This window comes from Xenopus laevis, chromosome 2S, assembly GCF_017654675.1.
Source record: "Xenopus laevis strain J_2021 chromosome 2S, Xenopus_laevis_v10.1, whole genome shotgun sequence".
Taxonomy (NCBI): Eukaryota; Metazoa; Chordata; class Amphibia; order Anura; family Pipidae; genus Xenopus; species Xenopus laevis.
This window is the reverse complement of record NC_054374.1, coordinates 40,714,433-40,739,186: the sequence shown is the minus strand read 5'-3', so window position 1 is coordinate 40,739,186 and position 24,754 is coordinate 40,714,433. Positions and strand designations below refer to the sequence as shown.

At 37.3% G+C, this 24,754-nt stretch overlaps 1 protein-coding gene across 1 annotated transcript in view; it reads right to left on the bottom strand.

Moving 5' to 3' along the window:
• Positions 1 to 24,754, bottom strand: part of pitpnm3.S (PITPNM family member 3 S homeolog) — a 251,653-nt gene that overhangs the window by 281 nt on the left and 226,618 nt on the right. Inside the window, exons 12-19 of the mRNA XM_041583703.1 lie at positions 23,585 to 23,733; positions 21,862 to 21,978; positions 11,853 to 11,969; positions 8,988 to 9,136; positions 8,057 to 8,206; positions 5,155 to 5,338; positions 2,965 to 3,093; positions 1 to 2,329 (exon numbers count right to left, since the gene is read on the bottom strand). The exon at positions 1 to 2,329 is cut by the window's left edge and continues 281 nt beyond it. Coding sequence (XP_041439637.1) covers positions 2,021 to 2,329; positions 2,965 to 3,093; positions 5,155 to 5,338; positions 8,057 to 8,206; positions 8,988 to 9,136; positions 11,853 to 11,969; positions 21,862 to 21,978; positions 23,585 to 23,733 — 1,304 coding nt within the window. The 3' untranslated portion in view covers positions 1 to 2,020. The remainder of the gene's footprint in view (positions 2,330 to 2,964; positions 3,094 to 5,154; positions 5,339 to 8,056; positions 8,207 to 8,987; positions 9,137 to 11,852; positions 11,970 to 21,861; positions 21,979 to 23,584; positions 23,734 to 24,754) is intronic.

The window sequence follows — 24,754 nt, the reverse complement described above, 5'->3', positions numbered from 1 at the left end:
GCTATGCAAAGTCTGTGACCTGTTTGGGGATCTCTGTATATGACTTGGGACACCGAATAGCTGATAATTTGCACATTTCCAAAGGTCACCATAGGCACTGAACGATTTAAAGCAATAATTATATCTGGAATGTCTTATGTTTGGTATGTCGCACTAACAAATGTCAACTTCTACACTTATACACAGAGAGCAGGTAGTTTACAATATCCATGAAAAGCAATTAATGCCCTTTACTTTAACATTTTTCATGCTGCAAAGCATGCATAGCCAAATACAGTTAGAAAGGCCACAAGACAGGCTATAAGGACTTCTCTTATAAAACTAGCTTGTTAAATGTCATGTGATTTATGTCTTATTGCTAGTCATAGAATATACATTAAAACGATCTGCTGTTTATGAACTGAAGGATGAAGTTGCCTCCAAAAATGAATACCAGAATAAATCCGTATAGCCAGATGCAATTAAGTATTTCATATTTACAGTTCTCTGCCATTCTCACCTGGCGTATGGAATGTATTCTGCTCCCCGGAATTTTTATTATTTCTTAATATTTAAGACATCAGAAATGAATTTATTTAAAGTTGTATCATGCTTAATATTATTCACTATTAAACAGACGGATCTGAAACTGTGAGGCTGACACAAGGTGGGGCCCATTGAGATTGTCTGTATGCTGTATAATCAGGGGATTGGACAGACGTACGCTCCATTCCATACACGTATAGTTGCACATTACATGACCCAAAAATAAATTGTATTAAAAGTATTAGAGTTTATATTGCCGGACCACTATTTATACACTACCATTAATCAGAACATATACATATTTTAAATATCTTACTTACAGAACTGTAACAATCATATTTAATACTTAGGCAGAGACACGTATTTAAAATAATAAGTGTAAAATAATAAGATATGAACAGTATTTTTGCCAGTCTCTCTATCTCTCTCTTCAAATAAAGCTTGCTTTTGTACAAAAATTTTATGTTCACTACCAGTGTTTTCAAAGTTTCAGGGGCAGTGTCTAGTTTGCCAACTAGAACAAACTCCAATAAATATACCTGGAAAGATTTGTTTCATCTCTAATGTAACCTTCCACTGGTTTATTTCATTAGGTACCTTGTACCAAATATACAAATCATAATTCATTGTGCCTTGTTTAATCATGACAAGCTCAATAATGTGCCAAAGCAGTAGATAAATATGACCCTACCCCTGCTTAAAATACTTCTTTTGTGTGATGACGCTATATTTGATCAGAACATCAAGGAATATCTCACCACTAGTTGGAAACCAGATCTGCCCACCAGATACCTAAACAAATGAAAATCAGGGCTTAGTAGCTTCTATCTCCCATGTACTGCTTGGCTGACCAGACATTGGCACATTTCTATAGGTAGTCAGTGCTGAAGACACAATTATTATCCCTCTAATGTTTGTTCTGCCAGTGGTTATGGAGGTAAAATTGATCACACTCGCTGTAAGCAGTTTTTCCCTGTAATCTCAAGTCTTCTTTCATTTGAGAACTGCCGGACACAACACAAGCATAGCGTTATTACTTTTTAGAATTTGTGACAGCTCCAAAGCTAAATATACAGTACATTATATCCCATTTATATCAGACTAATAGCATGTGACTGTATATCACACTGCATATCAATACGATATATACAATAGAGAAGTTATAACTTTAGAGGAAACATTTTTTTTGTTCTTTTAAATGAACAGAATTCTTAGAGACCATTTCACTGGTGGAAGGAGGCAGACTTATGACAGCAGTGAAATGGTATTAAATGCACATGTGAGTGTCTCACCCACAATGCAACTTTTTTAACAACTACATTATTCTTGTGTAGATATTTGCAGGCCATGTGCACTCTATTTATTAGGTCATGGGTCAGTTTGTATGGAAAATCACCACTGAACCAACATATTGCTTTTTAACCACTGTCTTTCTGTATTTCTCCATGGTCTTTTTGTAGTATGAACTTTTATCAGTAAACAGTCTCTTGTCTTATTATGGTGCGGGTTCAAATTTGTAGCTTGCGTTTCTTACCCAAGAAAGGGGGTTTAAATACCGATCATGATCTTTGTCTGACTCTGGTTGACTCTGTGCTCTTTCTGGTTTGGGATTGGTAGATGGTGGTTCTGGTTGCTGCACAGACATAGTCCTACGCAGGTGATGTCTTTTTCTTAGAAATTCAGGCTGTGTATGCAGACCAAAACTTCCCTTTCGCAAGATCATTCTGGAATTGTTCTTCTTAGAACGGGAATGGTGGCTAAATTCTAGTGATGCTAAGTGAGCAGCGTAGCCTTCACTTACGAACTGAAACACCAAAGAATTATGAGAATTTATCAGAAAGATCTGAGAAATGCATGACATTTCAGACATTCAGGGGGGTGTACAATGGACAAAAATTGATATCATAGAAACATGTAAAGCAGTAAAAGTAATTAAAACTTACATAATACGGGAGATATTCTGTGTGAGGTATCTATAGGTTACATCTGGCACAAGGTCTTGGTCTAATTATTGAGCAGTTGTTCTAGTGCTATCGTTCTGTTCTTGCCAGTGGAATTTTGTCACAAAATCACCTTATGTAGACAAAGGTTTTGAGTGGGACATAAGTGTTCACACCAGAATATTCCATTATTGTACTAAGACCTGTGGGTACATTAGTTTGTAGGTGCTTTCTAGATGTTGCCTGCTGTAGTAGCACCCATGCTAGTCTATGTGGTGTGCCACCACCAAATGCATGTAAACAGAGATAAATCAGATAACACCTTCAGGTGCTAAATCTTCTAAAAGTAGGTCCTTGCTACAATCAAATGTGTTCATTTGTAGTGCAGAATGGAAGAAGGTTAGAGGATTCTGTTTTGGTGGACTATGAGGCTATTAACATGAGAGTTTACGATTTTTACCAAGACTTGTAGACCTAAGTAAATCCTTTTTGTACTGACCTGGCATTGGTTCTGATATTTCTTGGCTGGACGCCCAACAATATAGATCTGAGATGGTGTTAAACCTAGGACGCTGTACACAGAAATATCCTTCATTGAGCCATAGGCTGCACTGATCTTAATATGACACTAGAAGCAAGGCAAACAAAATTAGTTACAGTCAAATTAATTTAGTTATAAAGCCACAGAAAAACTACAATTGACTTCATACTGTACCGATGTTATAAGAAGATTCATAAACTTTATCTGGTAAATATATATACATGGCAAATTTATTTGTAAACCCTGCTTTTTCTTTGATAGACCAATTTCCTGTTCTGTTCCCTCTTGGGAGAAAACTATTATCTCTCTCATTAATAAGCACCCACTCATTCTTTCTCTAAAGCTGGCCATAGACGCAAAGATCTGATAGTACGAATCGAGGATTCTTACGATTTTCGGACCGTGTGTGTAGAGTCCAGACATTTTTTCGTCCGGCGGAGATCGATCGTTTGGTCGATCGGACAGGTTAAAAGATTTCTGTCGGCTGTGGGTAATATCTCTGCATGTATTGCCGATCGTACGATTTTCTGAGGGAGACTGTCACCAGCTTTGGTCGGACATAACTTTTGAACGATTGCTGTCAGGGGCAGAACATCGGCTGATCTGTTCTTTTGTACTTCATTTGATCGGAATGGTTAGTGGCAGGTCTGGAGATGGGGAAGTCCAATCGTACATTGATTCGTACGATCGGATCTTTGCGTCTGTGGCCAGCTTAATTCTCTGCATTTAGTCAACTTTAAGATAATATAATATATAATTTGCAACTTCAAAAAATAGTAAAGCAAGTACCGGGTGTGCATTATGTTTAATTGTATAAGCAGGTACTTGGCACATAGGCAACATTACCATTGATGTAACTGGTACATTTAGGAAAAGATTAATATTCATTTTCACACAGTGTGAGATTAGAGCTCACCACTTTTTAGAGGAATTTGTATTTTTTTCAGATCATTCAGTGCTTTTTTTCATTCATGCTTTTTATATTCAGATCTTTTAATACATTTCATGACATTCATGTGAGTTTAGCTGTGGTTTCAAAAACCTCTAAAACCGCTAATATGAGACTGTTAATAACTAGGCCTCTTAGAATCGTAGCTATTAAATGGTGAACTCTAACTTTCTACTATTGATAAATATGATTCTTAAAATTCCATTGGATTGAATATAAAGTGGGTGGGTTTTTCTGTTGTGAGCTCTAATTTCACATTTTGGATCCATAGAGTCTAACTTCTTCTTTAATATATCTTTAAAGGAACAGTAATACCAAAAAAGAAAGGGTTTTAAAGGAAAGGAAAGACAATATAATGTTTGCTACAGAAAAACAACCATAGCCTCTATAAACAAGCTGCTGTGTAGCCAGGGCAGCTCCTGCCATGAGGCAAGGTGAGAACCTTGCCTCCGACGGCAGTGAGCGGCCAGTTATAAGGGGTTGCAAATATGCCGGAAATTTGGCTCTGCTAGCGCTGAACCGCTTTTAAGAGCGGATCGGGAAAGGGGGCAGCATCATGGGTTGCTGCCTCAGGCAGCAGCAGCGCACGGATCTCCCCTGTGTGTAGCCATGGGGGCAGCCATTTAAGCACAGGATACATAGTAGATAACAGATAAGTTCTGAAGAATCCCATTGTATGCTAAAGAGGTTATTGCTCTGTATCATGTGCCTTTTCTCAATTTTCAGCTTTGAATGGCTGCCCCATGGCTACACAGCAGCTTGTTTATATAAACTTTAGTTGTGTTACTGAAGCAAACACACCAGATGCATACCAGTGCATCACAACAGTACATTATATTCCCATTACTTTTGGACACTTTAATTTTTGGTGTTACTGTTACCTTTACGTAACAAATGTTGAAACAAAGACTGAAAATGTTTCTTTACTGGTCCCTCCACGGGTTTCTTCATCTACATCCTATTAGTAATCAGTTGCTTTGTATTTAAACCATGTGTTGTGCTCATTGATAGTTGTGGTTTAACTCCATGGCCTGTCCCACTGTCCCTGCAATGTTGAAGCATTCTAATGCAGCAAATGCTCCAGGACACTTATAATGTCTCGTGTGACATTTTGGTTCTAATATTCAAATATATAATGAAAATATAAAACCAAATATTATAATAATACATTATAATGATCATCAAGCAATCTTTGTCACCTCTTGCATCAGATTGCGGAGGAAAATCGTCTTCTGCCGCAATGGGTCATGTACAAGGCCATCAGAAAAGAAGATCATGCCCTGGGGAAAGTTGTGCTGAGATAACCAGGAGACAACACGCTGCTTCTGCATGTCCGGTCTTCCCGTGATGTAAATTATTAGAAAACCCAAATCTTGCCAGTGTCTACAAAACATGAAGCATGTACCAGTTGGTTATAATTAATTAATACATTAATTGATTAATGTGAATTATTAGCATATGGCAAGTAAAATGTAAATATGGATAGGAGAGGTGTAACATAATTAGCAGGAAAAGAAACTTGCTGGGATGGGATTTGATATCATGATACGGTCGTTTTATATTTTTGTTGGCCCGTTTGGTATAACAGAGCTTACAGGCTCAGACAGTGATTAACAGTCATATTTATCAATATTAATTAAATCATTTTAGCTGTATTTTAACTAGACTGGCCACTTTAGCAGATTTCACCAAAGTTGTAATGGCTAGAAAACCTACAGAATTTAAAAGATAAAACTTTTATAAACCTGCCCTTAGGAAAAATATGTTTAAGGGAATATAAATCAATAATTCTGTTCCCTACTCTTAAGTTAGGACAGAGTACAGATACTATTGTCCATAAATAAATGACCCTATAAATATGCAAATACTCTCACATATCGGCAGGCAGTTCCTGTATGTGTTTTCTCTGTAACACAAAATATCCCGATATATCCCCCACCCCGGTCTTTGCTGGGTTTTATTTTCTAGATGGCATTATAATTATTTAATTTGACAATTACTGAGTTAATGAAAAGAAAGACATATGCTGCTATTGTATAATGTACATTTAGGATAAATACCCCTAACTCCTAAGAAGTGTGCAAAAAAAACTCAAATTTTTAAACATGAATCTTATTATTTAAAAAAAAAAATGTCTAGCAAGTTGCAACTTTCAGTATCACACACAGCTGAGGAAATAAAGCATAAATAAATCAGACAGGAATATACCCGACATACCAAGTAATGCTGTCCTAAAACTGGAAAATGAACCTTAATGCTTAAATCGTCCTTGCATTAGAGAGTTGTTTCACAGAAATCTCATCTAGGTATGTAGACCGACCAAGCTTCTAACGCAACAGCCAAAAATTCTATCTAAGTGCAAATTAGGCTAATGTGCAATGCATGGGTTGTTACAAACATTGTGTTTAGTGTGGACCTAGAATATTTGAGTTGAATAAAATAATTCAAAAGAACAGAAGTCTGGTGACATTTTTATTGTAATCTTTATAGTGTTTTACAGTAAGGAAATTAATCTAAACAAGAACCTTGTCATTTTTTCCCTTGCTTACACAGTGTACTGCATAAAAGCAGGAATAATAGGCTGAGCTCAGGTATTTACAATTGAATGCAAATATGTGGGGACCCCTTGTCAAATTACATATGTAATAATTTTATTAAACAATAGGATACAGGTTTCTGTGTGTTATAAAAAAAACAACATATTTGCAAATGTTAATACATATGATCAAAGCAAATGCCACCAGGTGCCATGTGAAAAAGTTTGGACACCCTTCCACTTGTCCAATGATAAACATTATTTTTTGCAGGGTCCCTGGCCCTAACTACTAAGCCATTAGCCGTTTAACCTGTTGACAATTACAAAGATGAATAAAATCTCTCAAACCTTAAATTTTGGTTATCACTACCACTATAGGCTCCTCCAAACCAATGAGTGAGGAAAATGAAGCAACCTGATGCCTACAAAACAGGGGGATACTGTAGAAAGATTGCAAAATACTTCCAGCTCTCATTGTCTGTAATGTCATCAACAACTGGCAGTTAAAGGGAATTGTGAGTCAATGTAAGATCTGGAAGACCAAGAAAACTTTCAGAGCTGCTCAGATGCACATCACAAATGCCAGCATCTGAGGTATGCAAAACAGCATCTAGACAAGCCAATCTGGCAACAAGTGGCGTGAACTGATATAGCCAAAGTGAAATTCTCTTCTTCAATCACCAAAGGTTTCTTTGGATTAAAAAAAAAACAGAATTTGAACAGTTAAACATGGGGGTGAATCAATTTTGCTTCAGTGTTGTGTAGCAGCCAGCGCTACAGGGAACATTGTACTTTTAGAGGGGAGAATGGTTTTCACTAAATATCAGCAAATTCTGGAAGCCAATGTGAAACTTTTAGCCAGTACGTTACGCTCAAAAGGGATGGCTTCTACAGCAAGGCAATAATCATACTGTAAATATCCTTAACAACTACTTGAAAAAAATAGCTGAAGTTATTGGTATGGGCCCTTACTGTCCCCCTGATTTACGCATAATTGAAAATTTATTGGTAGACACACCGGAAAACCTTTAGCTGGATACAAAAGACTTTTACAAGTTGTGCCAAATGGGTTGTTAGTAACTACTTACTTACTAGAATGTCCAAACTTTTGCACATGCCACAATTGCTATTTTCTTTATTCCTATGTTTTAAAGTTTATGAAATAAAATGTTACTGTGCATTAACATTTGCAAATGTGTTTTTTTCTTAACACTCTGGTTCCTGCAGTAGGTGTTTCCTACCAAACTTTTGCATTCAGGATTTCAATGAAAATCAATGTTAATGCCCTGAGTCAACTCTTTTACGTGTTTGGGGACTGGAGTTGTTATATCACATTAATGTCTTACAAGGATATTTATGGAGTTCTTTGGCATGCTGAGGGCAATAGACATCACTTGGATCCGCTTCCAGTTGAGAGCCCTTATTTAGGATATTCGCTGAATACATAAGACTGAAGATCTGGTGCAATATGATACTAACTCATGGCCATCCAACTTTACATATAATGTTCCTTTTATAATGAAGCATTTCTGTTAGACACAAAACCTTTCCATCAGTTGAATTACCTGACAACATCCACTGCTCCAGCTCGTACTTTGGGATCACTTCCCATTATGGAGACACTGGCTGCAAAAGAGCCATCAATGCTAAAGACAACACACTCCATGCCTGGGGGGAGCACTGTAAGGTAGCTTTGTGCACTGCTCTGGTCACCCCTGTGGAAGCATAGATACATCCTTATATTAGTTGATTTCCCAGTTACTGATTTATATAAACCCTTTACCAGAGCCTATTAAAAATGGTTCTAAAAGTAAAATCAAAATACACAAACTGGGTATGTCCACCATCAACATTTTGATTTCCAAGCCATTTCTTACTTAACAGAAATTCTGACTATTAAATGACTTTTCTATTTTCCCTGATTTGGATTAAAATAGGCCTTGGCATTTCAAGTAAAAAAAGGCCCAACAGCCCCCGACCAGCCCACTAAAAGTGAAATTGTCTTGCAAAAACAGGTATTTTAAAGACCAATATGTCTTTATTGGTATTGTGGGGGTTCTTCTGCAGGGCCACAAGTAGTCTATGTTAGACAGCTGCTACAGCTGTAACACCAACAGTTACAATGGCTTTCTATACATTGGAATATATTTTGTTGTTATTCTGCACATGCAAGCACAAATATTGTTTATATAAACTGCAAGTTAAGTTCCAATTGGTCTGAGCAGCTGAAATTTGCATAGCTGAAAATAGATTAACTGTTTAGAATGCACTGGTTTACGTGTTCAAAACAAAATAATTGCTGCCAAGAAATATTGTATTTCTAGCTGCAAGACGGACAGATAACTCATAACTGTATAGACCTATTTTCACTTTTCAGGGACTTTCTGTGTAAAGTTATGTTAATTGAATTGCACTTAGTGAATATATAAATTGTCAGAATTGCATTTTTGTATTGTATAATTTAGTTTTATATAAAATTTCAAAAAAAAATCTCACCTGACAACCATCTTGATAGGGTAAACACCTACACCGAGTCTCTTATCTTGTGGGACACTGTAAGACACCCGGCCACTACTGTTTGATATCTCTGTTTCAAAGTACACCCACCTGCCTGTTGATGGCTCAGTCATAATAAGGATATCCACCTGAAAGATACAGAGGGCATTATGCATTCTAATGGGGAAGGTATATGTTTTTGGTGGACGTATTGGACCACTGTAGAAATTAAATTGCCATTTAAAGATGTATGGGGTTAAAGGTAAAGAATGACACAGGACTTAACAGCAAAGGTATAGACTGATGTTATGCTTAGTTCTCTTAAGCAGTATTGCATCACAAAGTTCTGCATTTATATCCATTAAAATGCTATATGTGTCAGGACAAAGGCTATGTCAGAAAAGACAGCAAGCAGGAACCATTATAGAACTAGCAATCTGTCATTAACTTTGCTGATTCTTCCAATATGCCAAACATGCTAATTGTGCAAGAAATATTTAACTGCTGCCTGAAGCACAACAAATGAATAAAACACTAATTATTTTACTGTATTTTGTGCCAAATTTATTAAAACAAACCATTAGGAATAAAAGTTCTGCATATAAATTGGCTACAACCAACTTTCTCCATCTTATTATTATTATATTAGATTTGTCTGAATTTATAGAAAATTGGCCAACACTAAAATATTAAACCAATGGCCAAACATAGGGTAAAACTGTTCGTCTTGTGATCTAAAGAATAGTCTCCTTTCTGGAAAGGCAAATGCTGATAAACAGTCTGTGTGAGACCTTAGGGTTGCATATTTATTTTTATGAATACATTTACAAATGTATTTTTGGTTTTGGAATAATATGCTGGTGGTCCTTTATAAATTTATAAAAAATTTCAGCCTGTTCAATGTGTGAATTTGAGCAGATTTTTGGTAATTTGAGTATTATTAATGCCCACCAACTATTTAGGGTAGGTCCTTGTTTTATGACCCCCCCTTCATTTGTTGATGAGGGCCTTGGTTAGCAGATTAAAATATTATTTTAATTGCAAGACTACTGGTAAGTAAAGCATGGAGGTCTATTTATTAGCAGGAAGATCGTTTACATATTATGTAGTGGTGAACCTTATAACGTTGAGTCCAAATATTTAATTCCACTAACAACAACTTTGATTTAATCATAATTTATACAAAACTAACAGATATTTATACAATTACAAAATACATACAAAACATTTGGTCCTCCCATAATCACTATTTGCACTTTTTCTGGCATTAGTTATACAAATTTGTGCATATAATTCAGCATTCCACCATACTGTCAAAAAGTATTTTGTAATGTTACAATATTCTATGATTTTACATTTTACAAATGTTCCCAGATCTTATACAGACGTGGAGTGACTGGGGAGAGAAAACCATGCAATTCAACAATCTTGACTCCTCCTGGAACACATTGCCTCAGAACAGCTTTAGGTGGTTCAGTACTAATTTGCTAACTACCAGTGTTGGAGTGGGCAAAAACCTTTGACCAGGGGCCCACCAATTAATCTTAGACCAGGGGCCACTCTTCCTATCCTTTCTTGCTCTCCTCACTCAACCTCTATTCTCCTAGTCTATTTTCTTTAGATACTATACTCCAACTATTTAGCCTCTTCATTCTCATAAAAATATGAAATGGCCATGAAATAGGCCAAAAGTTTAGCAGCATGAGGGCCCACTGACACCTGGGCCCACCGGGAGTTTTCCTGGTATCCCGGTGGGCCAGTCCGACACTGCTAACTACTAACTTTTTACGATTAGTAGTTTCCGGGATAATTTTGTTAAGTGACTATTTGAGAGTGCCCTGGAAACTGGGGCAAAATCATGGAACTCTATTGGCCTGTGTGAACTGGCAAACTAGACTCCCCCCTCATTAAGGAATTTTTACTTGATGTGTTTTTATGATTTTTCCCATTGCTACCTTTCTAGAGTAAAGTGTTCTCTATACAAATGTATTCTCTAGGATAAAGGGACACCAATCAATTGGGCTTTCACTCAAATGTTTATCAATGGCCATCAATCAAATTAGTTTATTGAGATCTTGACCAGAGTGGGGGGGCATAAAATTCATATGAAGTACTGCAGGTTTCCAGTTAAACAGTCCTGTTTAAGAGCATTTTTGGAAGCGCTGGAACCTTTTTGGAATATCTGCATTAAAAGGTTACAGCGTGCTTCAGTTAAATATTTAAAGCACTTATAACATGATGTCCAGAGATAGACCTTAGGTTTGGTAATTCTTTATTGATCTTCATTTATTTTATAGGCAGTTGTGTTTAATGGCCCATTTTTTAGTAATGCATTTTGTTTAGCTACAGAAACAGATTTACTAGTTGTGAAGTCAGTAACACTGAAAGAAGCATAGTATTAGATCCCGGTATCTTTTTTTAGAGTATCTGTTCTTAGAGTATCCTTTTTCTTTCAGGACAATGTATAATCTTTGTTTTAGCATTTACATAATTTTGCAACATTAGCTTACGCATTCTAATGCTTAAAGGACCAGTAACATCAAAAAACATTGATGTTACTGGTCCTTTACAGTGAAAGAAAAAAAAAACCAAGATGAATTAAACTTTAAAAATGTATTCAGAAATAACAATGATACTCTGCTTCCGCTCCTCTTCAGAAAAAGCGACAGGGCGACGATCCATCGTGCACGGCTCGATTTATCCTCCCTGGCAATCTCCTAAAAGGAAGGCAGGGAAGAGAAATCGAGTGCCGCATGATGGATATCTACACACATAAAAAACTTTGTTACCTCTATAGCCACAAAATGATGATCAGATCTACTACAATCAGTTACTAGTTACTAATGTATATTTGTTGTGTGTTACCTTTTCACCAGTCAGTGCGACCATGTCCAATGGGCCATACATAAAACGACCAACCAAGACTTGAGGGCCTCCTTCCACAGCAGTGACATCATTGGTTCTGTGATTGGCTGTGACATTCTGAAAGACAATTAGCCAAATTTCTCAAGATTTAAGAAATAATACATTTCCTTTCTGTTTTTTTACATAAATAAATATATCACGTAAATGTATAATTTCATATTACTATACCTCTTGAATTATTAAAGGAGATACAAACCCTGTTTTAAATTCAAAATTTGCTTTATTCTCAGTTTGCTAATTAAAACTGGGTCTGAGATTGAATAATAGAGATTTTAATCAGTGATTTGGATTGGGCCAAGTCTAAAAATCTCTCCTTGATCTTTAGCAATTCACACTGATGTTAAGCCATAACTTCAGAAGTTCTTTTTGCCTGCATTTAACCTATTCCGTGTGCAATCAGGCGTTGGTATCTCCCTTTTCGCAAGAGAATGCATGTCCCATCTGGGCCCCAGTTTATATGAAAATAACTATTAGGTAAAAATCACTATATATTATTGGCTTCTCTTCCATTAACACTTCATTTTGGATCTTTTTTAATTTGATTTGAGCAACAGAGATGGTTCTGCAGCATTTGTAAAGACATGACTGAATTGCTGGGAAGAAATAATAAAGGTTACCAGCAATCTCAGATAAAGTTGCTTTATTCAGTGCTGTCTCGCTCATATCAGAAGCCTTGCTTTACTGTCTCTCTCTGATTAAACAGGAAGGCTATGACTGCACTGTTGACATGAAAAACATTCTGCACAATGTTAACAGGAGCAGCTACACTCTCTGGAAAGGGCAAATGCCAAGGTTGCTTAAGCAAAACCTGGATGTTTGAGCAGCTGAAGCATAAATCTCTAAAATTCAAATAAAACCACATCCATGAATGCTACTCAGAAAATACAACATGAAATGATGGAAATATAGGAATAATGACCCATATGTATTTATACAGAAGCCACTGAGATGTAACATATTGGCCAGCCTTGTATTTATGTCCAGAACACACATTTCAGCTCAGGCATAACAAATGCTTTGACTGTATAGAGCATCATATTCTGGTAAAAACACATAGGAGGCAGCCTAAAGTATATTGTAAGCCTTAGTGTGAATAGAACTAATGAGAAGTCTTTATATTGTACATCTGCCAAAGACAAACTTTTTTAATTACAGTAATATTTTGGAAGTATGCATAGTCGTTTAGTGATACAAGAATATATTATATATCACCAGTTGTCATTCTAATATTTTCACCAGTTATGCTTATCATTTCTAGACTGAAATAAATGCATATTAAATATACCCACCTTGTTTCTATTTGTAGTAATTGATACCAGGCAGATGTACATATTTAGGTTACATAATAGTTTTAAACACAACATTTTCTTAAAGCAGTGGTTCACCTTAAAGTTAACTTTTAGTATGTTACAGAATGACTAATTCTAAACAACTTTGTAAATGACATTCATTATTTCTTTCCAACTTTCAAATGGGGGTCACTGACCCCATCTAATAAACAAATGCTCTTTAAGGCTACAAATGTATTGTTATTGCTACTTTTTATTACTAATCTTTCTATTCAGGTCTCTCCTATTCATATTCCAGTCTCTCATGCAAATCGACACGTGGTTGTTAGGGTAAATTGGACCCTGGCAACCAGGTTGCTGAAATTGCAAACGGCAGAGTTACTGAATAAAAAGCTAAATAACTCAAATAACACAAGTAATAAAAAATTAAAACTAATTGCAAATTTTCTCAGAATATCACTCTCTGCATCATACTAAAAGTTCATTTAAAGGTGAAATACCCCTTTAATCCAAATTCACTACAGAGTTCAGAGTTGGCCAGAGACCCATTTATGTGAACTCACTGATCAGCTTGGATTTCTGTCTAAACCGTTGAATTCTGGTGGATCACATCAGGGCTATTCTTTGACCCCTCTCTATACAGGTATGGGATCTGTTATCCAGAATGCTCAGGGTCTGGGGTTTTCCAGATAACAGATCTTTCTGTAATTTGGATCTTCATACCTTAAGTCTACTAGAAAATCATTTAAACATTAAATACACCCAATAGGCTGGTTTTGCTTCCAATAAGGATTAATTATACTGTTTTATTACTACAGAGAAAAAGGAAGTAATTTTTAATGAAAATAGGATGATTTATATAAAATGGAGTCTATGGGAGATGGCCAGTTTGTAATTTGGAGCTTTCTGGATAACGGGTTTCCAGATAACTGATACCTGTACTATATATATCATGCTAATGCAACAGCAAAGACATTAACTTTTTCTTTTATATTTTATTTTATGATTATCTTTTATCTTTATTCCATATCTATATTATCCCTCTTTTTCTTTCACAAGCAATTGCTAAAATGGTCATCAATGCTGTAACAACTGGTGATCTAGCGGTGTGGCGGGGACCCCCGCAGCACCATCAGCTGGGACGCCTGCCATGCCGCTCCTCTGCGCCGATAAACTAAGGGCGCGTGCAGCGCGCATCTTCTGTATTTATAGGCGCATGCGCGTTGGCGTTATGACGCCACCGCGCAATGGTGCGAAATTCAAAGGTATTTAAAGAGACAGTTTATATTTTGTGATTGCCCATTCTGACGATTCCGACTTCTGAAATTCTGACCCTGCCTGGTAACCAACTCTTCTATATCTGTATCCCTCCTGATTGATCTCTTGGTTTGACCCCTGCCTGTCTGACTCCGCTGTACTCTGCCTGCCCTGACCCGGCCTGATTTGACTACACTTTCTGCCTACACCTTGTACTGTGACCTTCTGCCCAAAAGACCTTCACTTTACGTTCGTGCCCCTTTGCTCGTTCAGAACCCTTAGCTTGGCACCTCTCTTATTAAGACCTGGCGGCATCTGATTAGCCGAGGGCTCCTCCCAAGGTGAAAGGCGGATATTAAAGGCAGAAGCAAGAGCTGTGAACAGGGTGCTTAGCATTGGTTCTGGATTTAGGGTGCCGACCGTGACAAGTGCCCTTATCCTATCCCATGTACACTACTGCAACCTACTACTACTAATCTCTATTAATCTTTACTAATGATTAATCTCCCAATTCCCACTCCGATGCTAGAATCCTTCTGCTACTCTTATAATACTCATCTTTGAGCCCCATGCATGGTTTGAATCGGGAAGTACTGTATGAATAATTGGCTTCTGCATGACCTGCTTGTTCATTCACAATTTGGATACATTTTGCAGTCTACACCCAAATTCAGACTTTGTCCTCAGATTACATTAGATCATGCCCTCGCTGCTAAACTATTCCTCAATCTATTCTGTTTTGATAGGATTTTCACACTTGGCTGATTCACATAAAGGATTTAGGAAGATGTTAGGAGCATTATGGACACCACCAGAATAATGACACACAAAAGGTAGAATCAGCCAGAAGAGATAAACACCTAGCAATGTTCAGATACTTGGGCTAGAAACAGAAATCCTGGAACAAAAATATAATTCTACATTCTAAATTCCATTAGAAAAATACAAATGGAAATAAAATAAAAAAGATGGTGGTTTATTACAATTTAGAGTAAAAATGAAATAAAATAAAGAAAAGTTTATTGTGAGACAAACCTGTTTTTAGCCATATTGATTAATGCATCTACAGCACAATGGTAATTAAGGATATAAGCAGCTCTTAAAAATTAAATCAAATCTAAGCATTAATTCTAATTTAAAAAGGCACACATTACCCCTTTGCGTTAATGACTCGTCAATAAATAATCAGCCCTTCCAACTAGTGTGAGGGCACAATAGGGACTTTCTCAAAAGGATTAATGATGGGTGAATTCTCCCGTTTCGCTGAAAAACGCGTGAAGTCGGAAAGTTCCCGGAAAATTCACGAAATTCGAAAGTTTTCATGAAAAAATCGTGCAATCCGAACGTTTTCACTAAAATTCAAAACAAACAAATTCATGATAGGCAAATGTATTCACCCATCACTAAAAAGGAAGGTAAGTACAAAGTACAGATAAGGATGCTCTATGCCTCTTTCAAATCTCTTACAGAAACAGTTTGGTAAAATACACAGGGAAATGTTCAACAGAATAATTTAGAGTGATTATTTAATAATTTAGATTAAAGCCTTTCATTATCTGTTTTAGCATTTTTAGATGTTGCAGAACCATTTTTCCGTAACAACCCATCCAATTTAGACAAGTTCCCATAAAAATGAAAAATCAAAGTATTCTTCAAAATGTACAAGTCCCTATTATGATAATAATTTTAATAAAGTAGCTTGTTAAGGCTAAAAAATGTACTTCTGGCATATGCAAAATTAATTCGGCTACAGTCCTATCTATGGTATTTTGTAATATACTTTATTATCCATAAAAATGACATTGCTAGCAATTAAGGGTAGAGCTCACTGTGCCGTAAAGGAGCACTAAACCCTAAAAATGAATATGGCTAAAAATGCCATATTTTATATACTGAACTTATTGCACCAGCCTAAAGTTTCAGCTTCTCAATAAGCAGCAAAGATCCAGGACTTCAAACTTGTCACAGGGGGTCACCATCTTGGAAAGTGTACTGAGCAGCTGTTGAGAAGCTAAGCTTAGGGGTTGTTGCAAATTATCCAGCAGAAAATGAGGTTGGTCTGTAATATAAACTGATGCTACAGGGCTGATTATTAAATTCTGATGCTAATTGCACTTGTTTTTGTGCTGCCATGTAGTAATTATCTGTATGAATTACTAATCAGCCTTATATTGTGACATTTCAATTCTATGTGTACTGTATATTGTGAGTGGGTCCCTAAACTTGGTAAGTGACAGCAGCACAGAGCATGTGCAGTGAATCAGTAGAAAAGAAGATGGGGAGCTACTGGGGCATCTTTGGAGACACAGATCTTTACTGCTAAAGGCCTGTGGTTGCCTTGGGCTGGTACAGAAGCACAAAACACCATGTACAACATTTCTAGCCACTTTTTATTTATGCTTTAGTTCTCATTTAAGGATTGATTTGATAGAGCTTTTGTGGTATTATTAGAAAAATGTTAGGGAAGAAATGTTGTCCAAGATTTTACTCAAAAAAAAAAAAAAAACCACAACACATAGTATACATGATAGCAAGGAAAAATCCAAGAAATAAATGGCTAAAGGGTATAGAATTTCCTTGCTCATGGTTATTATGTTGTTTTAATGGACACAAATATCACAGAGGAATTATTATACTTAATTTGGAGGGGGTTGGTAAATTGTATATAATTGAATTATTCACCTTAAAATGGTACATGGCGTTGACTGCGACCCCTTGAAACAGTAGCACAATTAGTGAGAATCCTGTGTTGTGGATGATGTGTGAATGTGCGAGGCACTTAGGAGCTGTGAATCAGGAATAGTGAAATGAAGTCTACCTTAGCTCAAAGTATCAGCCTATTTATTCCAGTTACAGGCATACATCTCTACATGTACTGCTCTCTGTCTGACAACCACTATAAACACACTTTCTTGTTCAATCCTACCTGCATACTTTCTCAAAAAGCTCATTATCCTCCCAACAGTTCCCAAACAACCCCCTTACAGTTGAAAACAACCATGCCAAATTCCAACAGTCCATATGTCTCTCTACATATAACCTCTTCAGGCAAGATAGTGCTAATTGAATCCCTTGCTGGAATGGGTTCTCTATTAAAAGGCTTTGATAAGGAGCTTGACTTAGTATAGCATGGATATTTAATAAACTAGTGGTCCATTAAACATTAATTTGATTGCACCCATAAGCTAATTTATTAAATTCAATCAAAATGTAGCCCAAAATTAAATGGCTTAAAACCCTACAGGAATTTCTCATTTAGCATTTGCTACATCTGGCCTTTAGCATATCTGGCCTACAGGGTTTTTTTAAGGCTTGGGTGGGAATTGAAAGAGTGGCATTAAATTGAGCTTGTCATAAAATTGGAATAAAATGTTTATGCAAGAAAATCATAGAAAGCTAATTTACAACTGTCTGATGGTGATTCAGTCACTACAGTTATTTTAAGGAGAAGGAAAGTTAAAATCACTGGGGATGCCTTACGTGATTATAATCGCTACGATACCCCAAATCGATCCTGTTCATTGAAAACTGCGATGGCCTGGGGTATTTTTGTAGGAGCACCATGGAACGTGTAAAAATTATTCTTTTTTAAAGGCCATTCCACATGTTTTTCCAGGGAGAAAAACATTATGTAAAATGCCCTTTACTGTTTGCCACCTCCCCCTTTGAAAAGCATGGGAAATGACTATGGCAGGGACTCAGTATAAGTATAGACTTCTTTGGTTGCCAGGGTCAGTGACCCCCATCAAACATAATTTTCACCTACAAGCTGTAAAGATGTAGAATACAATTGGATGAATTCAAAAACCATACAAAATAAATATGAAGACCAAAAGTTTCCAAGAACAGGTCCATATGGAAAATGCTAGATGATAATTTTAAGGTGAACTTTCCTTATACATACCGGTAATCTGAGTGTAAGCACTTTTGCTTATTGTAAATGACTTTTAGCACCATGGCAGGATTAGCAACCCAAATAAAAGTGTCTTGTACAGGCATGTCCAAAGTCAGGCCAGGGGGCCAAATGCAGCCCGTTTTCAAATTTACACCGGCCCTCAGTCTCCATTATGAAATTATTAATACTGCGGCCTGCCAGCACAGTGCATCAGGAATCGCCTAGCCGTAGCAGTAATATTTCACATTAGTGAAATGATCTGCCACTTGGTCTATACTGCTGCCTGTGTGCTGAAGGTGTTAGCAATAGACATGTACTGGCACATAGTGACGCGCCACTTCACATACTTCTGCAGGGCTGAAGATGCAATAGACAAACTGACGTGCCAGTACTGTAAACTAAAGATGTATGCGAGAGCGGCAAGTCACTACGTGCCAGTCATCTTTAGACACTTTGGTAATCTTCGAAATGAGACCGGCGCTTCTGCAATTTTCGTGAGTTTCCGCACATGTGCAGTTGTCACGAAACAGAAAATTGCTCCTCTCTATTTAAAATGTGCACATTGTTGTCCTCAAAGGAATGGCCCTTTTCCTTGAGATGTAAATCCTTGCGTCTAGTCCTGAGGAGTTAGCTCTTCTATGTTGGGCCATTCCTTTACAGAGCGGTTGCTTTGTCTCCCCAATGTATAGATCGGAACACTCATCACTTAACTGGACAGCATAGACCACATTGCTCTTCATGTGCTTTGGTGTTGGGTCTTTAGGGTGCACCAACTTCTGCCTTAGGGTGTTGCTGGGTTTGAAATACACAGGAATGTGATGTTTCTTGAAAATTGTCTTGAAAAAGTGTTTTTCCGATGTTCCAGCCATATATTGGATGACTGTGCTGCTTTGCCTGCTAAGCTCTTCCCCTCTGTTACTTGGTTTGGTCTTTTTGCTAGGCTTAGATTTTGTTTTTATAAAGGCCCAATCTGAGTAACCACAGAGCTCCTTTCAGATGTTTGTGTTCTTTCTTTTTTGCTTCTGCACTGATTGCCACAGTTTCAGCCCAATGGTGTAAAGTTCTGTATATCCCCCAATTCATGTTCCAGAGGGTGATGGCAATCAAACAAATAAAAGTGCATACAGTTAAATGAGATTTCCCCAGGAAAATAGAGGCATCTGAAATTAAAGGGAAACTATACCACCTTTTTTGATATGAGTTTATTTAGTGTAATTTTTTTTTTGTACACAGGCACACGTGATTCCACAGATAGGAAAAAAACATAATAGAGATTAGTTCCCAATCCTCTTTAGGCTCACAGTGTAATGCAACCCATCACTCACCTTGTTCCATTGTGAAGTGATGGCAAGCAAAGGGGCTTCAAGTCCCAGAATCCTTCATTTCTAAATAGAATAAGGTGGCAGAGTCATTACTCTGATCTAGAGGGTGTTGGAAAATGGTTCAGATAATGGTTTCCTTTCAGTCTGTGGAATCAGGTATGTCTATGCAAAAAAAAAATTTTTTGGAAGTTTAGATAGTGTGAATGCACCTTTAAGCCCATCTGCGTGAACTTAACTCAAAAGTGGGGGGCAAATAGTTTCTGAGATGAAGGAAGCATTTTAGCCTGAAATTCAATTGTAACTCATTTCTGCTTTTGCCAGTAGGGATGTAGCGAACGGCGGAAAAAATGTTCGAGAACATATTCGCGAACTTGCGTCAAAAATGCGAACGGTTCCTGAACGTCGCAAACCCCATAGACTTCAATGGGAAGGCGAATTTTAAAAGCTAGAAAAGACATTTCTGGCCAGAAAAATGATTTTAAAGTTGTTTAAAGGGTGCAACGACCTGGACAGTGGCATGCCAGAGGGGGATCAAGGGCAAAAATGTATCTGAAAAATACATTGTTGACACAGCGCTGCGTTTTGTGCTGTAAAGGGCAGAAATCACACTACGTCACTCAGGTGATGTTTCTGGACACGGAATGTGAAAAAGCTCACACAGCTAGGCGGCAGTTGTTTGAAGAACACACTGGGCAAACAATGCCTGCAAGGTCAACGTATACACTACAGCAGTGGATACGGAATATATTATTGCTGCTTGGAAAACGTCACTCAGGTGGTGTTTCTGGAGACGGTATTATTATTGATATTTAGACAGAATGTGAACAAGCTCACACAGCTAGGCGGCAGTTGTTTGAAGAACACACTGGGCAAACAATGCCTGCAAGGTCAACGTATACACTACAGCAGTGGATACGGAATATATTATTGCTGCTTGGAAAACGTCACTCAGGTGGTGTTTCTGGAGACGGTATTATTATTGATATTTAGACAGAATGTGAAAAAGCTCACACAGCTAGGCGGCAGTTGTTTGAAGAACACACTGGGCAAACAATGCCTGCAAGGTCAACGTATACACTACAGCAGTGGATACGGAATATATTATTGCTGCTTGGAAAACGTCACTCAGGTGGTGTTTCTGGAGACGGTATTATTATTGATATTTAGACAGAATGTGAACAAGCTCACACAGCTAGGTGGCAGTTGTTTGAAGAACACACTGGGCAAACAATGCCTGCAAGTGCACTACTATTGGTGCACTACTATGAAGAACAGCAAACAGCACTGGACACGTTAAAGAACAGTAAGATAAGTAAAATAAAAAATATATATATGTATATTAAAAAAAAAAATTACTCTGGTTGGTGCTGAACTACTAGGAGCAGCACACCAGTCCCACTCCCCAACACAGCTAGACTAATAGCACTGGGCTCTTATAGTAGCAAAGTAAAAAAACAAAAAAGAAAATAAAAGCAGTCCTTACAAGGACTATTGGGTTACAGGCAGCAGTCAGCAGATGAGAGATCAGCAGCAGGACAGCTGCCCACAGCAGCTACATACAGAGCACTGCAGTAGAAGCTAGATTACTAGCCAGCAAAGCTACCTAACCTAAAATGTCCCTCAAATCCCTGCAGAGTTCTGTCCCTACAATACAGAGCAGTATCAAGTAGATTACTAGCCAGCAAAGTTACTATCTGCTGTCCCTCAAATCAGTGAAATCACTAGCAGCTCTCTCCCTACACTAGCTCTTCCAAGCACACACAGGCAGAATGAAAAAACGCTGCAGGGCTTCAGTTTATATATGGAAGGGGAGTGGTCCAGGGGGTGTGGGGGTGGTCCAGGAGGGAGAGCTTCCTGATTGGCTGCCATGTATCTGCTGGTCTGGGGTGAGAGGTCAAAAATAAGCGCCAGCTAAGGCGAAACCAAATTGGCGAACGTCGCGCGACGTTCGCGAACATTCGGCGGACGCGAACAGTCGATGTTCGCGCGAATTAGTTCGCGGGCGAACAGTTCGAGACATCCCTATTTGCCAGTTACTTGACATGGATAAAGTGAGTTGTAAAGCACCATTTCAGTTTGTGGTTTCCTGGGCCACTATACCTGTAAAACTCCTAGCTTATTTTAACAAGGTCAGAAAATAAAGAAGTAGATGTATAGGAATATTTTCTAGCAGACGTTTAACATACGCGCAATTTGACGTGGTTTCTCTTCCGAAGCCATTTCTCTTGTCGGCTGGAGGGGCTCATGTTCATGCAGTCAATGCCTTCCTTTTGCTGAATCTGTACACTCTCATATCTCATCAACTGCAGGAAAGGAAATTAAGAGGATACATACATTGTTTTAACCCTTAATTAAGGATATTTAAACATCATGAAAACATGAAAATCTGTTCTGCAACTGAACCTGTCACAAGGGTCATATTGGGAACTCATGGGTGCAGTTTTGCACCAGCCTAAAGTTTCAGCTTGTCAATAGCAGCAATGATTCAGGACTTCAAACTTGTCACAGGGGGTCACCATCTTGGAAAGTGTCTGTGAAACCCACATGCTCAGTGGGCTCTGAGCAGCTGTTTAGAATCTACGCTTAGGGGTCGTCACTAATTATTAAGCAGAAAATGAGGTTGGTCTGTAATATAAGCTGATGCTACAGGTCTGATTATTAAATTCTGATGCTAATTGCACTGCTTTCTGTGCTGCCATGTAGTAATTATCTGTATTAATTAAAATAAGCCTTATATTGTGACATATAAATTCTATGTGTACTGTATATTGTGAGTTGGTCCCTAAGCTCAGTAAGTGACAGCAACACAGAGCATGTGCAGTGAATCAGTAGAAAAAAAGATGGGGAGCTACTTGGGCATCTTTGCAGACACGGATTTTTACTGCTAAAGGGGTGTTGTTGCCGTGGGCTGGAACAGAAGCCCAAAACATAATGTACAGAATTTCTAGCCTAGTTCTTTAGTTAGGCTTTAGTTCTCCTTTAAAGAAACAGTTTAGTGTAAAAATAAAAACTGGGTAAATAGATGGGCTGTGCGAAATAAATTTTTTTTTCAATATAGTTAGTTAGGCAAAAATTTAATGTATAAAGGCTGGAGTGACCTGAGGGGGTGGGGCACATGGGTCATAACTGAGCTGCATGCTAAGCATCAATTGCAAACTCAACAAACAGATATGTCCTATGTGACACCCCTTCAAGTTGTTGACTAACTCAGAGTTAGAGAACTGCAAAACACAAAGTTGTGTTCTGTTCTGTTAGACATCCAGTCACTCCAGCCTTTATACTCTACATTACATTTTTGGCTAACTAACTACATTAGAAACATTTTTCATTTTGCACAATTTATCCAGTTTTTATTTTTACGCTGAACTGTTCCTTTAAAGGAAAACTAAAGCTTAACTAAAGAAGTAGCTAAAAATGTTGTACATTATGTTTTGGGCTTCTGTACCAGCCCAAGGCAACCACAGCCCTTTAGCAGGGAAGATATGTTCCTTAAAAATCAGGGGATGAAAAATTGAGGTTTCACTGTATATACAATCTCGAATGTATTTAGTTTGCCCAAGTAACAGTCCATTGAGTAGCATTTTTACATGGTTATCTCTACTTTACAATCAGAATTATATACATACACGGTATAAGTCTAGCTAGACTACACAGTTTAGATATAAATATATTGTGAAATAGACTTAATTACACAATACATTCAAGGTGTGTGGCTCAGCCGGACATGTATTTAAATTGATCCAATTGCAATTAATTCTTGTTCTGTATATATTTATGTATGTGTGTGTGTGTGTGTATATATATATATATATATATATATATATATATATATATATATATATATATATATATATATATATATATACACACTTTAAACACAGTATATATTCCTTTAGGAATGACTGTTACCTGTCTCAGAATAAAGGCCACCACATCAGTGGATTCCCAGTAGCTGGCATGAAATAGGTGCGGCAGTGCTACAGTGGGGAAGGCAGTAAGTACATCAGGGCAGTACAGAGCATAATCAATGCGCTTGGTTCCCCACCAGTTTGCTGTAACTAGGGGAAAAAGAAAAGTTAATGCAACAGGTGTTTATAGTGAAACTGCATTCCCATATGTTTCAATTGTTATTTCAGTTTGCAGTAATATAATGTAGCCCAGTTTTTCAAGCAAAGGGATTGATAAAGCTGAAGTTTAAGATCATGTAAAATCTACTTGTTAAAGTCCACACTTAATCTGCAAACTCTACTTTGTGATCCCTTGCTTTGTATTATGTTACAATAAGAGTTTTAAGAAATCCCAGAGCTGTGCCATAAGTTCGATAAAAGACATGGTTACATATAAACTGAGCGCTGAATTTAGCAACTGTCCACTGCACTGATCTAATCATTGCATGTTCCTAATAAATGCCTGCATCTCTGCTAATTTATGTCCCTTTTATTTCTGCATTAGCGAGGAAATTTGTATCTCCTGGCATCCATCTATTCATATTGACATTATTTGTGTGTAATTTGTCCTAGCAATTAGTGGTAATGTAGTGAAATATATTGATGCTTTAGAAATGGATTACAAGCATCCTCATGGGAGTGCTGAAGAGACAGGCAGATTTTATTGATTTTACTCTTCTGTTTTTTTTTTGTCTTCTATCAATAAAAGTCTGGGGTTTTGTGGTCAAATTGTCCATTAACTGTGGCCCTCGGACAATAAATCTCTCTCTCGGGATAGTCACTTATGATTTTAATGCTATTTGTTATGATCAAAGGGTTTTCTAGTTCATAAAGAGCAAATGAGGAATGAATCAATGCAATATATTCTGACAAAATGATCTTCAACGGAGATGTGCAGAAAGTAAGATTGTAACAGGTATACTCACCTATGAACCTCAACATAATTTAATATAACTAATTAAAAGGACTTAATTAGGGTCCCATTGTATATCATTTCCAGGCTCAAATATTTGATTATTAGTGCATAGATGAGGTGTCAAAAATCAATGGATTCGGCATTTTTATATACACTCTAGGCCAGTGAGAAGCAACGAAAAGGAAAGAGTCTGTACATATTAGCTGATAATATAAA